Genomic DNA, 16426 nt, shown 5'->3' with positions numbered 1-16426 from the left:
GAACTCAGCAGGTCAGGCAGCATCTTTGGAAATAGATGACCAGTTGATGTTTCGGGCCGAGACTCTTCTTCAGGACAGGAAAGGAAGGGGGAAGAGATCTCCACCTTCCAGGCCATGCCACCTTCTCACAACTAACCATGGGGATGAGGTATGAGTATCTGTAGTCCCACACTACTAGTTCAAGAATTGCTACTTCCATTCACCATTTGGCTCTGAACCATTCAGCATAACCCTAATCACAAAGACCACGTTGATCACTTTGCATTAAATGGAATTTATTTTATATAAATTGTGTTATTTCTTGCAACAATTGTGTATAGGTTATGTTTGTTTTTCTTGTAAATGCTGCTTGTATAATGCTACGTGCCTGTGATACTGCTGTGAGTATTTCATTCCATCTGTGCATACAAGTACTTTTACCTATGCCGATATATCTGACTGAGGATAAAAAGCAATCACAGTAAAATGCACAAAGTTCTTACAACAGTAAGGTGTGAGAATGATGTTTTCCCTGGCTAACACGTTTAGAATCTATATACTACTAAAATTCTCATGCTCTGTTTCTGACCTCCAATTAGCCCAAATGGTGCATTACAGCGGCACTTTTTTTTAACTAAATCAACTTAAAATGCGCTAACTTACAGAATGCATGCAAAGGTCAGGGTTATATTCGTTTAAAATTGCTCACTCGTCAACAGGCTCCGCTTTCCACACCCGATTCCAGCTTCCATGGAAACCGCGACGTGACACCACGACGCATGCGCACGGCCAGCCTCAGCAGTGCCTCACGATGCTCACAGCAGCGACACCAACCACAGCAAAAGAGCAGGGCAGCTCTATTTCCAGCAGTCACATTCTGCTAATCACCACCAGCATGTGCAGGATTGGGACAGATCAAACTGCGACCCATCAATAAGAGATAATTAAATCTTATTGTAATGAAGTACTACGAAACACCCTATTCCGAGATTCTACACTTGGACTAATAAGAGATGGGAAAGAAGGAGAATGGGGAAAAGAGAGGACATCTACTCCAGGATTTCTGAAGCAAATGTGGGTCAAGTGCATACCATTTCTCCACGAAGTGGTGACCTCTACTATTTGAGACTTCTTCTTCATCACATAAAGGAGCCAGTATCTTTTGAATCATTGAAAACACATGATGGAGATATCCTTCCATCATTCAAAGACGTCTGCAGAGAGAGAGGGTTGTTGCAAGCTGACTATCATTGGCAGCAAACTATGAAAGAGGCAGGGAGAACAAGAATGCCTAGAGCAATGAGAGATTTGTTTGTCGTCTTGCTAACAAACACTCAAATCAACAATCCACAGCAATTATGGAACCGGTTAAAAAATGTAATGTCTGAAGATTTCTTACCATTAGAGAGGAGAACTATCAATGATCCTAATATCATGATCGATGAGAGGCATCACGGACAAGCTCTTCTATATTTCCAAGAGAAATTTGAGAACTTGGGCAAAACACTTGAAGAATATAACTTGCCGACACCAAGAAACAGTACAATTACTCAAAGTGCTGGCAATCTGGAATTTTTGCGTGAGCTGCATACAACACAGACGATCAGCAGGAATTTGTTTCACAGAAGGAGTCCCTATTAAATAATGAGCAAAGAGAAGTATATGAATATGTGTGCGACTGCTTGGAAAGGAATTTTTCTTCAATGATTTTCATTGATGCACCAGGAGGACAAGACATTTATCATCAACTCGATCTTTGCTAAAGTTAAGGGAGATGGAGGTGTTGCTATTGCTGTAGCATCATCCGTTATTGCAGCAACATTGATGCCTGGTGGTAGGACAGCACATTCAAGATTCAAGATACCCCTCAAAGTCAACGAAGATGCCCTTTGTAACATTGATAAAAAAACCAATACTGCAAATTTACTCTGAAAGGCAAGGCTTATTGTCTAGGATGAGTGCCCAATGATTAAGAGGGAGAGCTTCGAAGCCGTGGACCAGACTCTTGGTGATGTATGCGGCAAGAATGGGGCCTTCAGGGGTATTTTAACCATTTGCTGTGGCGATTTCCATTAGCTTCTAGCAGTTGTGAAACAAGGAAATGCTGCTGACGTGGCGAATTCATGCATAAAAAAATCCTACTTATGGAGAAGCTTCATCAAGTTTCAATTGAAGAGAAACGTGCGATTGATTGAGGGAGAAGGACAATATTCTGAGTTCTTATTGGATCTTGGAGAAGACAAGATTGAGAAAATGAAAACGATTAAATCGAATTACCTGAAGATATGATTCTGCCAGCAAAAACTATGGAAGAATGTATTGATTTCATCTACCTGACATTTCACAATCCTGCAGAACTGTTCTCGAGCAATTCTATTATGACCTGGATGTTGGGGTAGAAGGGTGGGTTGGCAAGTTTGCAGACGACACAAAGGTTGGTGGTGTTGTAGATAGTGCAGAGGATTGTCAAAGATTGCAGAGAGACATTGATAGGATGCAGAAGTGGGCTGAGAAGTGGCAGATAGAGTTCAACCCGTTGAAGTGTGAGGTGGTACACTTTGGAAGGACAAACTCCAAGGCAGAGTACAAAGTAAATGGCAGGATGCTTGGTAGTGTGGAGGAGCAGAGGGATCTGGGGGTACATGTCCACAGATCCCTGAAAGTTGCCTCACAGGTAGATAGGGTAGTTAAGAAAGTTTATGGGGTGTTAGCTTTCATAAGTCGAGGGATAGAGTTTAAGAGTCACGATGTAATGATGCAGCTCTATAAAACTCTGGTTAGGCCACACTTGGAGGACTGTGTCCAGTTCTGGTCGCCTCACTATAGGAAGGATGTAGAAGCATTGGAAAGGGTACAGAGGAGATTTACCAGGACGCTGCCTGGTTTAGAGAGTATGCATTATGATCAGAGATTAAGGGAGCTAGGGCTTTACTCTTTGGAGAGGAGGAGGATGACAGGAGACATGATAGAGGTGTACAAGATGACAAGAGGAATAGATAGAGTGGATAGCCAGCACCTTTTCCCCAGGGCACCACTGCTCAATACAAGAGGACATGGCTTTAAGGTAAGAGGTGGGAAGTTCAAGGGGGATATTAGAGGAAGGTTTTTTACTCAGAGAGTGGTTGGTGCGTGGAATGCACTGCCTGAGTCAGTGGTGAGGCAGATACACTCGTGAAGTTTAAGAGACTACTAGACAGGTATATGGAGGAATTTAAGGTGGGGGCTTATATGGGAGGCAGGGTTAGGGTCGGCACAACATTGTGGGCCGAAGGGCCTGTACTGTGCTGTACTATTCTATGTTCTATCTTGGTTCCTCTCAATGAAATGATGCGAAAAATAAACTTCACATGCATTAGATGCTTCCCTGGAATCATGTTCCTTCAACGCCGAAAGTGAAGGAGCTAACGCCACTCATTTTCCAACAGAATTCCTTGGTTCGGTAAAACTCTCTGGATTACCACCACATAAACTCAAATTGAAGAGGGGATCTCCCATCATTTCAATGAGGCACTTGGATACTTGGATCCACCAAGGCTTTGCAATGGAATGCGAATGATGGTGGAAGAACTGCACGACAATCTCATCGTAGCAAAGACAAACATTAGTGCGTTCAAAAATGACATTGTCATGATCCCAAGGATTACTCTCAATTTATCAGAAGGGGAAGATGTCCCTCTTCAGCGGGGCCAGTTCCCGATACAGTTATGCTTTGCTATGACTATACATAAGGCGCAAGGCCAAACCATGGAGAATGTGTTGATTTATCTGGAGAAACCAGTATTCCCGCATGGTCAGCTGTATGTGGCTTTAAGCCGGGGAAAAAGAAATGAAAATGTTAAAGCGTATTCCTGAAGGGTGGCATATCAACCAGAAATGTTGTCATCAAAAGTGTCCTTCGTTAAACGAGGAGGAGCTATATTTGTCGTGCTACGCGTCTTTCTTCGTTAATAAACTAAGCTTTTCTTCTTTAATTTCCAAAGCACATCACATTAGACTGCACTGCCTTTCTCTCAAAGGGTGCCCCAACGGGTCACCAGGTTTTCTAGTTGGGTATAAAAATAAGTGGTCAAGAATTCAAGTCCAACATAAAAAAAAAATGTCTTCACCAAAATCTTTCTAACTGGGACTTTGCGAGGGCTGTTATTCCACAAAACAAAATTTGCTGGTTTTACATACAAAAAAATATTCACTATTAAGTGGTCCAATCTTAAAAGTTTACTTAAAATCTGTAATGTATAATTAAAACAAAAGTAGTTATAAATTACTCTTTTTCATTCACTCTTCTAAAAATAAACGTTTTTTAATAAATGTAATTTTGCTGGGAAGTCAAAGCCTGCATGCTCATTTTTTACTGAGCCTGAGATTTAGGAATTTTGTTTAACTGCATACATTTGGCCTCTTTCTGACTGGATTTCAAATCTTGCATTTATTCCTACAAAAATCATAATAAATTATGAAAAAATATTTAAACTGGGACAGCTTAATCAAGTCAGTCTGTGGCTTCTTTTGTAGTGACAATACCTGTGAGAAATGTATTAGCACCCTGAGACCAGGACCCAAGTTTGTTATTTATGGGTAAGGTACATGAAGATGCTGAGCAGACACAAATCTGCCAACTGTTTGGTACATGTAAGGAGAACGTTAACTGATCTTGCACTGAGAAAATGGTACATATTTAACAGATAGGGCAATGGTGAAGTTGATGGCTACAAGTGCCCCTTTCCTATTGATCACCTTGGATCCAGATTTTTAAAAAGCTGTACTACATTTGATGACACTGAGAACATTGTCTTTGGTTTATAGAGAGTTATATACCATATACCACTGTAACCTTTCTGCATCTGCGAATCTTCAAAAATCTACTTTCTTCAAGCAAAACAAGAAACAACTTTCAATTTTATTCTCAAAGGTTCAAAATTTACACTCAGAAAGCCAATGGCATTGAAGGGAGTTTCCTTCAAAATTTGAGTCTTTTCATACGAAAGATGCTATCAGGAATATCCTCAAACTATCATGCTATCAAGAAGACCGAGCCATCAATCACTTACAACATCTTAGAAAGTGAGAACATTTTTCAAGTAGCATTTAATTGTTTCGCAGAAATAAAGACAAGAACATGTTAGACAGATAAGACAGAAGCCAAAGCATTCTAAATAAATATCTTCCAAAAACACTTTAAAAATCCCTTAGAATGAAACATTCTTGTGAAAGTACAACACATACAGAAAATTAGTCTTTAAGGGCCCAGAGATTTCACTAGGCAGTTGTTTCGGCTTGGCATGCATCTATAGATATACTTAACAACAAATGATATTTTCAGGAGATTTTTCAGCAGAACTATTCATAAAAATATTAAATTCGTTCTGATTAATCCATTTCCCTTGTCGTTCAAGTTTCCATCATCACTAATGCAAAATCTGGGCCAAAGATATCACTAAGATGTCTAAAATCTTGAAAAAGTGCTTAATAAATCACAGCACTAAAAAGGTACTTCCAATGTTTCACATTTAAAAAATCTCTTGAAAGTTGTATCTTTGAATTTTTCAGTATTCCCATCATAATGGATGATAAAGAAAATTGCAAATTCAGCATTACAGTGGACTCCAGTTTATTGGGACGCATCAGGACCAGTAAAGCGGTTGCCCCAATTAGCTGAAATTTCAGGGAAAAGTTAAAAAAGTATTAAAAAAAAGACAAACTAGTGTTTAACTGAGTAACGAAGTATGTATTTAAACTAAATACAGAACAAAGTAGAATACTACCAATATTACTACAGTACTATAAAACTGCATGTTAGTTCCTGATAGTTATCAACAGAGGAATTCATCCAGTGTATGTTGTGGTGTTCTTTTGACTGACTGTAAATGAACAACATCAGCGCAGACACCTGGGGTAATTTTTTTTTGGCTAGTGTCAAATCTTTTCATGGCACCTGGTCAATAGTCTGAAGTTTTTTTGAATTGGCATCCATGGCCCAAATGGGTAACATAACACAAACACACACAACTGACTCTATTCAAAAACTCAAACAACAGGAATTCTGCAGATGCTGGAAATTCAAGCAACACACATCAAAGTTGCTGGTGAACCTCTCCAACTTTCAAATCCCTTACTCACTCTTCCTTCAGTTAGTCCTGACGAAGGGTCTCGGCCTGAAACGTCGACTGCATCACTTCCTAGAGATGCTGCCTGGCCTGCTGTGTTCACCAGCAACTTTGATGTGTGTTGCTTCTATTCAAAAACTGTTTGCTTTAAGCACGGTACAACGCCTAACTGGCACAGAAGTGTATGTGACTGCTTGATAACAGTCTCCTGTCCCATTTAAGTGCCTTAGTATCCCAAATATACAAAGGAAATCCTGGTTATTTTCTTGATTAGCTTTTGTTCTTTAAGAGTTGTCCCAAATAAGCAACTGCCCTGTTTATTAGTTCCTAATAGTTATCAACAGCCAAATTAACCAGAATCCACTGTATTTTAAAGTACTGTGTTATGATATCAATAATATAGTCATGTGATAAATCTATTATATTCAATAATGCTAAATTAAATTAAAAAATACATTCTCTGTCACATAAAAGGGAAGATGAAGTATTTAGTTAAGTATGAAATCATTGCAGTGATGACTTCAGCAAATTGTGATCGTGCTGTGTTTTTGGCACTTTATTATCATATACTCAGCATAAAATTAACCCTGGTAGCTTAAAAAAAAGAAAAGGCATCTTTGAAGATTAGCAGAACTTCATCTCTGGATTATGTACAATTGGATAGTGAAATACATCACACTGCTGTACAGATGAGTATATAAAAAACACTTTCCATATCAGCATACATTGGACAACCCACTGCATGAGTGCTAAAATCACTTCATGCCTAGATTTTATCTCTTGTGCCTTGTCCTATTCAATGTCACTAAAAATGGTCTGGCAGAGAGGACACTTATGCAACTGATAAGTTTCTTATTAAAATAGAAGTGGCCCATTTGCAACTAAGGAATTTACAGCATCCACTTGTTTAAGCTATTTGAATCTATGACTGATTATTTGGAATACAAGCCAAACATTTCAGAGGCGCAAATAAAATATTCTATTTTCAACCCGCCCAGGTCCTGTTAGTTACAAAGGAATGCATGACATTTCTAATGTAATGACGTCAACAATTTTTTTTCACTACCTTTGAATTGGGGTAAGTTCAGATCTGGCCTAAGAGTTACATGCAGTATTTTGGCGCTGATGTTCAAGTCAAAAGATTAAACTTGGAGTATCCCCAAAGTCCAACTACAGATAAGGAGGATGTAGTAAATATCAATGTCCTTCAGGAAAAGAAATTTGACATCCTTGTTGGTTTAGCTCATGGATAAAACATGATTCATCAATATGGTTGACTCTTAACTGCCTCCTCAATTCAAGGTTAGCTAAATTTGAACACAATGTCTGCATCAATAAATTATAAGTCGCATTACTCTTCACACACTAAAAACTTGTCAAAGGAGTAGACTGAAGCCTGGGTCATTGGGGCAACTCTTTCCATTTCAATAAGTTTGCCATTTCAACATTACAACACACCTTACATCCAAAATATCACGGAGAAAAGTTAATATTTAGTTTGAGATTTCTTGGCTGAATAATAGATTTCTTTTTCACTTTGCCATTAAAATAATTACTTACTATATTTCTTCTCACTGAACAGAGATGTGCCTCATATAAGATATGACCGCGCTTGCTGAAGCAATTGTGGGTGACAAGGCAAGTTAAAGAAAGCATAAAAGCAAAAAAAGAGGGCATATAATAAAGCAAGAATTAATGGGAAGTTAGAGGATTGGGAAGCTTGTAAAAATCAACAGAAGGTAATTAAAGAACCACACTGAGGGGAAAAAAAGGAAAGATGAAGGTAAGCTACCCAAAAACATCAAAAGATATTAGAAGATTTGCAGATATATAAAAAGTAAAAGAGGTGAGAGTGGATATTGAACCGCTGGAAAATAACACTGGAAAGGGAGTAGTGGGGGACAAAGAAATGTCCGACAAACTTAACAATTATTTTGCATCAATCTTCACTATGGAAGACACTAGCAGTATGCCAGGAATTTGAGTGTCAGGGAGCAGAAGTGAGTGTAGTCACTATTACTAAGGACAAGTTGCTTGGGAAACTGAAAGGTCTAATGGTACTTAAGTCACCCAGACCAGGGTTCTGAAAGGGATAGCTGAAGAGATTGTGGAGGCATTAGTAATGATCTTTCAAGAACCACTAGATTCTGGAATGGTACTGGAGGACTAGAAAATTGCAAATGTCACTCCACTCTTTAACCATATAAACATATAACAATTACAGCATGGAAACAGGCCATCTCAGCTCTTATAGTCCGTGCCGAACTCTTACGCTCACCTAGTCCCACCAACCTGCACTCAGCCCATAACCCTCCATTCCTTTCTTGTCCATATACCTATCCAATTTAACTTTAAATGACAACATCGAACCTGCCTCAACCACTTCTGCTGGAAGCTCATTCCACACAGCTCCCACTCTCTGAGTAAAGAAGTTCCCCCTCATGTTACCCCTAAACTTTTGCCCTTTAACTCTCAACTCATGTCCTCTTGTTTGAATCTCCCCTACTTTCAATGGAAAAAGCCTATCCACGTCAACTCTATCTATCCCCCTCATAATTTTAAATACCTCTATCAAGTCCCCCCCTCAACCTTCTACGCTCCAAGGAGTAAAGACCCAACTTGTTAACCTTTCTCTGTAACTTAGGAGATGAAATCCTGGTAACATACTAGTAAATCTTCTCTGTACTCTCTCAATTTTGTTGATATCTTTCCTATAATTCGGTGACAGGAACTGTACACAATACTCCAAATTTGGCCTTGTACAATTTCAACATTACATCCCAACTCCTATACTCAATGCTCTGATTTATAAAGGCCAGCATACCAAAAGCTTTCTTCACCACCCTATCCACATGAGATTCCACCTTCAGGGAACTATGCACCATTATTCCTAGATCCCTCTGTTCTACTGCATTCTTCAATGCCCTACCATTTACCATGTATGTCCTATTTTGATTAGTTCTACCAAAATGTAGCACCTCACATTTATCAGCATTAAACTCCATCTACCATCTTTCAGCCCACTCTTCTAACTGGCCTAAATCTCTCTGCAAGCTTTGAAAACCTACTTCATTATCCACAACTCCACCTATCTTAGTATCATCTGTATGCTTACTAATCCAATTTACCACCCCATCATCCAGATCATTAATATATATGACAAACAACACTGGACCCAGTACAGATCCCTGAGGCACACCACCAGACACCAGCCTCCAACCTGACAAACAGTTATCCACCACTACTATCTGGCGTCTCCCATCCAGCCACTGCTGAATCCATTTTACTACTTCAATATTAATACCTAATGATTGAACCTTCCTAACTAACCTTCTGTATGGAACCTTGTCAGAGGTCTTACTGAAGTCCATACAGACAACATCCACTGCTTTACCCTCGTCAACTTTCCTAGTAACCTCTTCAAAAAATTCAATAAGATTTGTCAAACATGACCTTCCACGCACAAATCCATGTTGACTGTTCCCAATCAGACCCTGTCTATCCAGATAGTTATATATACCATCTCTAAGAATACTTTCCATTAATTTACCCAGCACTGACGTCAAACTCACAGGCCAATAATTGCTAGGTTTACTCTTAGAACCCTTTTTAAACAATGGAACAATATAAGCAATACGCCAATCCTCCGGCACCATCCCCGTTTCTAATGACATTTGAAATATTCTGTCAGAGCCCCTGCTATTTCCACACTTACTTCTCTCAAGGTCCTAGGGAATATCCTGCCAGGACCCGGAGACTTATCCACTTTTATATTCCTTAAAAGCGCCAGTACTTCCTCTTCTTTAATCGTCATAGCTTCCATAACTACCCTACTTGTTTCCCTTACCTTACACAATTCAATATCCTTCTCCTTAGTGAATACCGAAGAAAAGAAATTGTTCAAAATCTCCCCCATCTCTTTTGGCTCCACACATAGCCATCCACTCTGATTCTCTGAGGGACCAATTTTATCCCTCACTATCCTTTTGCTATTAATATAACTGTAGAAATCCTTTGGATTTATTTTCACCTTACTTGCTAACGCAACCTCATATCTTCTTTTAGCTTTTCTAATTTCTTTCTTAAGATTCTTTTTACATTCTTTATATTCCTCGAGCACCTCATTTACTCCAAGCTGCCTATATTTATTGCAGATCTCTCTCTTTTTCCGAACCAAGTTTCCAATATCCCTTGAAAACCATGGCTTTCTCAAACGTTTAACCTTTCCTTTCAACCTAACAGGAACATTAAGATTCTGTACCCTCAAAATTCCACCTTTAAATGACCTCCATTTCTCTGTTACATCCTTCCCATAAAACAAATTGTCCCAATCCACTCCTTCTAAATCCTTTCACATCTCCTCAAAGTTAGCCTTTCTCCAATCAAAAATCTCAACCCTGGGTCCAGTCCTATCCTTCTCCATAATTACATTGAAATTATATCTTTAAGACGCAAGGAAGCTGAGGAAAGGAAATTATAGGTCAGCCAGTCTGACTTCAGTGGCTGGGAAGATGTTGGAGTCCAGTATTATGGATGAGGTTTTGGGGTACTTGGAACCACATGATAAAATAGGCCAAATTCAGCATAGTTTTCTTGAAGTGAAATCTTGCTTGACGAATCTGTTGGATTTTTTGAAGAAATAGCAGACAGGATTGATAAAGGAGAGTCCGTGGATGCTGTTTACTTGGATTTTCAGAAGGACAAGGTGCAACACCTGAAGCTGCTTAACAAGACATAAGCCCATGGTATTACAGGAAGGATACTGGCACGGATAGAAACTCAACTGACTGACAGGAGGGAAAGTATTGGAATATTCTGGTTGGCTGCTGGTGACAAGTGGTGTTCCGTAGGGATTGGTAACTGGTCAGTTTCTTTGCATGTTATTCAACATCAATTTGGATGATAGAATTGATAGCTTTGTGGCCAAGTTTGTAGATGATACAAAGATAGGTGTAGGGGCAAATATCTTGAGGAAGCCGAGAAGTTGCAGAAGGATTGACTGGGAGAATGGACAAAGAAGTAGCAGATCAAATATAGTATAGAGAAGTGTATGGTCATATACTTTGGTAGAAGGAATAAAGGCGTCGATTATTTTCTAAATGGCAAAATAATTCAAAAGCAGAAATGCAAAGGGATTTGTGAGTCCTTGTGCAGGATTCCTTAATGGTTAATGCAGATTGAGTCGGTGGTAAGGAAGGCAAATGTAATGTTAGCATTCACTTCGAAAGGACTAGAATATAAGAGCAGGGATGTGATACTGAGGCTTTATAAGGTGTTGGTTAGACCACATGGAGTATTGTGAGCAGTTTTGGGCTCCTTATCTAAGAAGAGATATGCTAGCATTAGAGGGTGTTCAGAGAAGGTTCACGAGAAGGACTGCGGGAATGAAAGGATTAATATTACATTTGATGGCTCTGGGCCTGTACCCACTGTAATTAATGAATTGTTATTACTTGCCTCAGGTTAGTATCCCCACTTATGACTTATTTTCGCTGCTATTCACTGAATACAAGATTACCAATGGAATGGATACAATTCTCTCACTATAACATATTGTTTTGACATAATACTAGCAAAAATATTTAAAAATAATAACAAAATATCTTACCTCTATCACTTTGGAATCAAAATTTTCATATGTTTCTGCAGATAAAAAGTAGAATCTTTCACTTCTATGAATTTTAATAGCACATTAAAAGACAGAACTTAATGCCAAACTAAATTTGCTGGACTGCTGAAAGCCATAGGAATTCCCAGTCTCTCAGCATTAACTGTCTAAATGGTCATCTAGCAGTGTAAATGATAGAACATATGCAATTACATAATTACAACCAACTCAAATGAATTCAAAGCAACACCCACAAAATGGTGGAGGAACTCAACAGGTCAGGCAGCATCTCTGGAAATGATCAAAGACATTTCGGATTGAGACCCTTCTTCAGGACTGGAAAGGAAGGGGAAGATGCCAGAATAAAAAAAGGTGCGTGGAGGGGAAGGAGGACAGCTAGGTGGTGGGTGGAGAAAAAGGGATCTGTTAGGTGAGGAGAGTGGACCATGAGAGAAAGGGAAGAAGGAGGGGACCTAGGGGGAAGCAATGGGCAGGTGAAGTAGGTAAGAGGCCAGAATAGGAAATAAGAGGGGTGAGGGAAGAATTTTTCTTAATGTAACTGGAAGGAGAAATTGATTTCCAGCATCTGCAGAATTTCTTGTGTTCTATGAATTCATATATTTTCTAAACTGTAAGTGCAAACTCTTATTTCAAGTTAACTGATCCATGGTAATTTTGTCTCCTTTCCACCGTGAAAGCAAATACAAATTAGTCATATAATTAGTGCACCATTTCCTCATTTTCCATTCTTACCTTTCTGGTTCCAATTTTTTAAATTGCATTACCTTTAACTACTTGTTTTCTTTTAACGTATCTAAGTTTTACTCTTCACTTTGATATTTCTTGCAAGTTTCCTTTTGTTATGATTCCTGCTCTGATTTTCATATTCTTTGCCATTCACTGAACTTCCACCATTTTTCCCAGTTTTATATGGGCATAAATGTCAATTCTCTCAATTGGTGACTACAATCTTTGAACCGTACATGGACCCTGTGGCTCTGAAGGGGAAACGCTGCTTTTGCATCATATGAAATTGTTCCCATTGGTTGGAATTATGTGGGCAATAGGAAAATCATCCCTCTTGTGCTTCTTGATCTCGTCACATAATATTCAGTGTCATGCAACCCTGCCACTTTGATCCGGCCCACAAACCCTGTCACTTTGATCCGGTCCATGCCTTCATTCACCTGGTTCAACACTTCTCCTTCTCCAAGTCAGCTCTTGTGTGGGAGTGTGGCCAGGGTTAGTTGGGGCGTGTGGGCCCTTTGACGTTAGGATTAGTGTTAAGGGTTCGGTTGGGGGATGTATACATAGGCGGATAGAGTTGTGGAACTACTTTAACCTGGCCTATGCCTTTCATTAACCTGGTCCAACACCACTTGGCTTAATTAACCAGGTGTACACTGGGACACATCGACAGTAATGTAACCTGGGGTCTTTGGGTGTTTAATCACTAGATACCCTCATCCAGTCGACCCAGCCAGTTTTGATCAGGTCCAGCTTGTGTTTATCCCATGGACCAAGATAATGCGAGGCATGTACTTTGACTATCTGGAGTGTAGAATGTTCTGAGGCCTAGTTCACAACAATTTGTTTCTTATTCTTTTGAAGGTTGTCTGATTTAAATTTTGAAAAATAGTTTCTAATCTTAACTTCCCTAACTCTCAAATACAAAGACAATAAATCTAAATCTGCTGTCACACCTGTTTCGGCAGTTCATTTATTTTAAGCAGAATTCTTTGTTCAATATTATACTAAGAATTTTTTTCCTTTGAAATATAATGAGATTAGTTCATCGAAAGTGGATTAAAGCAAAACTGTATCAAAGCAAGTAGATTGCTAGCTTATTGATCAAAACTTCTCTTTCTTTTGTGTGCTAATCCATAACTAACAACCATCATCATAAAACTTTAACGCAATATTGATCCAGCCAAAAACATCATCAATGGCGAGTTAATATTTGCTGTAGTGTTTCTCAGATGTTTTCTTTGCTTTCATGACTTGTTACAAACTTCTGTTAACAAATATTTCATTAGATTTAAACCTAGCACTACTCTTCGGCTGACATTTAACAATTCCATGCTAAAATTTTGATGCTACTTACTTCCTCTATCTTTAATGTGTAGCTATTTTACTGCATTTGAGCAATTTAAAACAAAAACACTTAAAACTTAAAACACAGATTCCAAACAAGATGTCAGATCTTAGTATTAAGCTGAAGCATCCAGAAATCTGAATAAAACTGGAGGTCAACAGTACCCTAAACTCTACTGACAAACTGAAAACTGCATTGCAAAGATACTCAGCAGGTCAGGCAGCATTTGCAGAGAGAGAAAAACAGTTAATGTTTCAGAATATCTTCACTGGCTAGAGTCATATAGCACAAAGAAACATAGCTTCAGTAATCAGAGATTGACCACTTCAGCCTAGAGTGTCACAGCATTTTCTGAGGATGGTGTCAAAAGCTCAACCATCTTCCACTGCTTCTGGAGAAGACTTATAAGTGGAGACGTCTGCTGATGAATTCCATTCATAACTCCTCAGGTAATGTTGGATGAACTCAGCAGGTCAGGTCAAGACCCTTCACTTGACCCACTCAGTTCCTCCAACATTTTGTTTGTTGCTCCAGATTGGAGCGACAGAGGATGAGATTTGACCTAATAAGGATGTATAAGATGACGAGAGGCACTGATCGTGTGGATAGTCAGAGACTTTTTCCCAGGGCTGAAATGGTTGCCACAAGAGGACACAGGTTTAAGGTGCTGGGGAGTAGGTACAAATGTCGGGGGTAAGTTTTTTACTCAGAGAGTGGCGAGTGCGTGGAATGGGCTGCCATCAATGGTGCTGGAGGCGGATACGATAGGGTCTTTTAAGAGAGTTTTGTATAGGTACATGGAGCTTAGAAAAATAGAGGGCTATAGGTAAGCCTAGTAATTTCTAAGGTAGGGACATGTTCGACACAACTTTGAGGGCTTAAGGGCCTGTATTGTGCTGTAGGTTTTCTATGTTTCTATTCTAGCATCTGTAATTTCTAGTGTCTACGTTTTAGCTAAGGACCTTGGCATAAATAAAAGCAAGGCAAAATTCATATTTGAACCAACAAATGGAAAAACACATATGTGTTGTATAAGTTTCAGCAAGTGATCATGTTTAAAAGGTGAGAGTTCAATCATTTCTGCCCCACAACCCAAGTCTCAATAGGCCTTGATATTCAAAAGTATTGACATCAACACTCTGGAGATCATCAGTAACCAGAAACTTTATGAGACCAGCCACGTAAATAACATGTTTACAAGTGCAAGCCAAAGACACAATGAAGGTACTCGTCATCCCAAGTTCAAATATCAACAAGTGTTTCTGCACAGAATGCTCCGTGCCTAAAATTGTCAATCAATGGGCTAGGGTCTTCACCTGAGAGGTGAGGCATCCACTTCTTTTTTTTGTCTTATTCTGCTGGTGCTGCTGAAGCAATAGTCGATTCCTTTTCTGATGGTGGTTTCCAGTGAATGCAACAGGTAACAGTGAAGTAGAAGGTCTGAAGTATATTATAAGGTGCCCTCTAACCATTCAAGGAAGGAAATAATTGCATGAGAACCCAAGTAGCTGTTCTATTACTTCCTTTGCGACCCTGTATTTCAACTCCCTAGCACTTTCAAGAACCATATGTAAAAGAGAAGCCACGGCTAGTTATCCTTTACAACTTCTATCAGCTCCAAAAAATCCACCACTAGACACATATTCAACTCTGCACTCATTCCAAAAGGATTTCTCCTCCCTTTGAGGCTCCCTAATCTACTTCTCTGTCCTACCAACCATTCCCCATCTCATGGCACTTTTAATGCAGCCATAGAAAATGCAACACCTGTCCTTTCACCTCTTCCCTTTCTACCACCCAGGGATCCAAACAATCCTTTCAGGTGCTTATCCTACTACTTATAAAGAAGCAAAGTGACTTGCTGAGCCTTGTGAAGCACCTATGTTTAGTCTGTGCGAGTGATCCTGAGCTTCCAGTTGTTGGCAGTTTAATTCACTATCTCACTCCCACTCTGATATGTTTGTGAGAAGTCTCCTGCATTATTATACTGAGGTCTAGAACAGGGTAGAGGGAAAACACCCCATCTGTGGGCATATTGCAGTCTCCCAGACCCAATGTGAAATTCTCCAGCTTCAGATAACTCACTCTTTCTGTTTGTGTGACATTAGGCCATTTGGCTGTCTATTTTATTCAATTCATATTGTGTGAGCTGATGCTATTTTAAGGATGGTAATAATAATGAAATTTGTAACATCAAAATAATATTGATTGAAAAATGCAGCGCAACTGAAGAATCAAGTTAAAAAATTTGTGTTCTTTATATTTTTTCATATGATTAAAATTCCTTCCAAATTCATATTAAAATAAGAGCAGTGAGGTACAACGTGCACAGTTGTTGGGCTCATTCCGCAGGATGCTGTAGCTAAAGTGAAAAAGCCATACTATAGGCAAACAGTACGTATACACAGACACACACATGATAGAAAGATACAGCACAAAATTCATTAACATCATGTTCAGATAAATCAGGTTTCAAGTATATATGCTCATATATTGCCACACTGATTCCAATTGCTTGCACATACCCTTTAAAAATAAGTGTCTTTTGCCTGATACAATGGAAATCCAAATCAGCATGATCTATAAAAAGCTCTATAGCCTCACAGAATTCGGGACCTGAGTTCAAAGTTGTCCTTGGGT

The 16426-nt window shown here is 39.2% G+C and overlaps 1 protein-coding gene across 1 annotated transcript in view; it reads right to left on the bottom strand.

Annotated features, from left to right (window-relative positions):
• Positions 1–16426, bottom strand: part of mrps5 (mitochondrial ribosomal protein S5) — a 142505-nt gene that overhangs the window by 72197 nt on the left and 53882 nt on the right. Inside the window, exon 5 of the mRNA XM_072246845.1 lies at positions 11692–11726. Within this exon, the coding sequence (XP_072102946.1) occupies positions 11692–11726 (35 nt within the window). The remainder of the gene's footprint in view (positions 1–11691; positions 11727–16426) is intronic.

The sequence above is a fragment of the Mobula birostris genome, chromosome 2, assembly GCF_030028105.1.
Source record: "Mobula birostris isolate sMobBir1 chromosome 2, sMobBir1.hap1, whole genome shotgun sequence".
Classification (NCBI taxonomy): Eukaryota; Metazoa; Chordata; class Chondrichthyes; order Myliobatiformes; family Myliobatidae; genus Mobula; species Mobula birostris.
The sequence above is the reverse complement of the archived record's forward strand: the minus strand, read 5'-3'. Positions and strand labels throughout refer to the sequence as shown.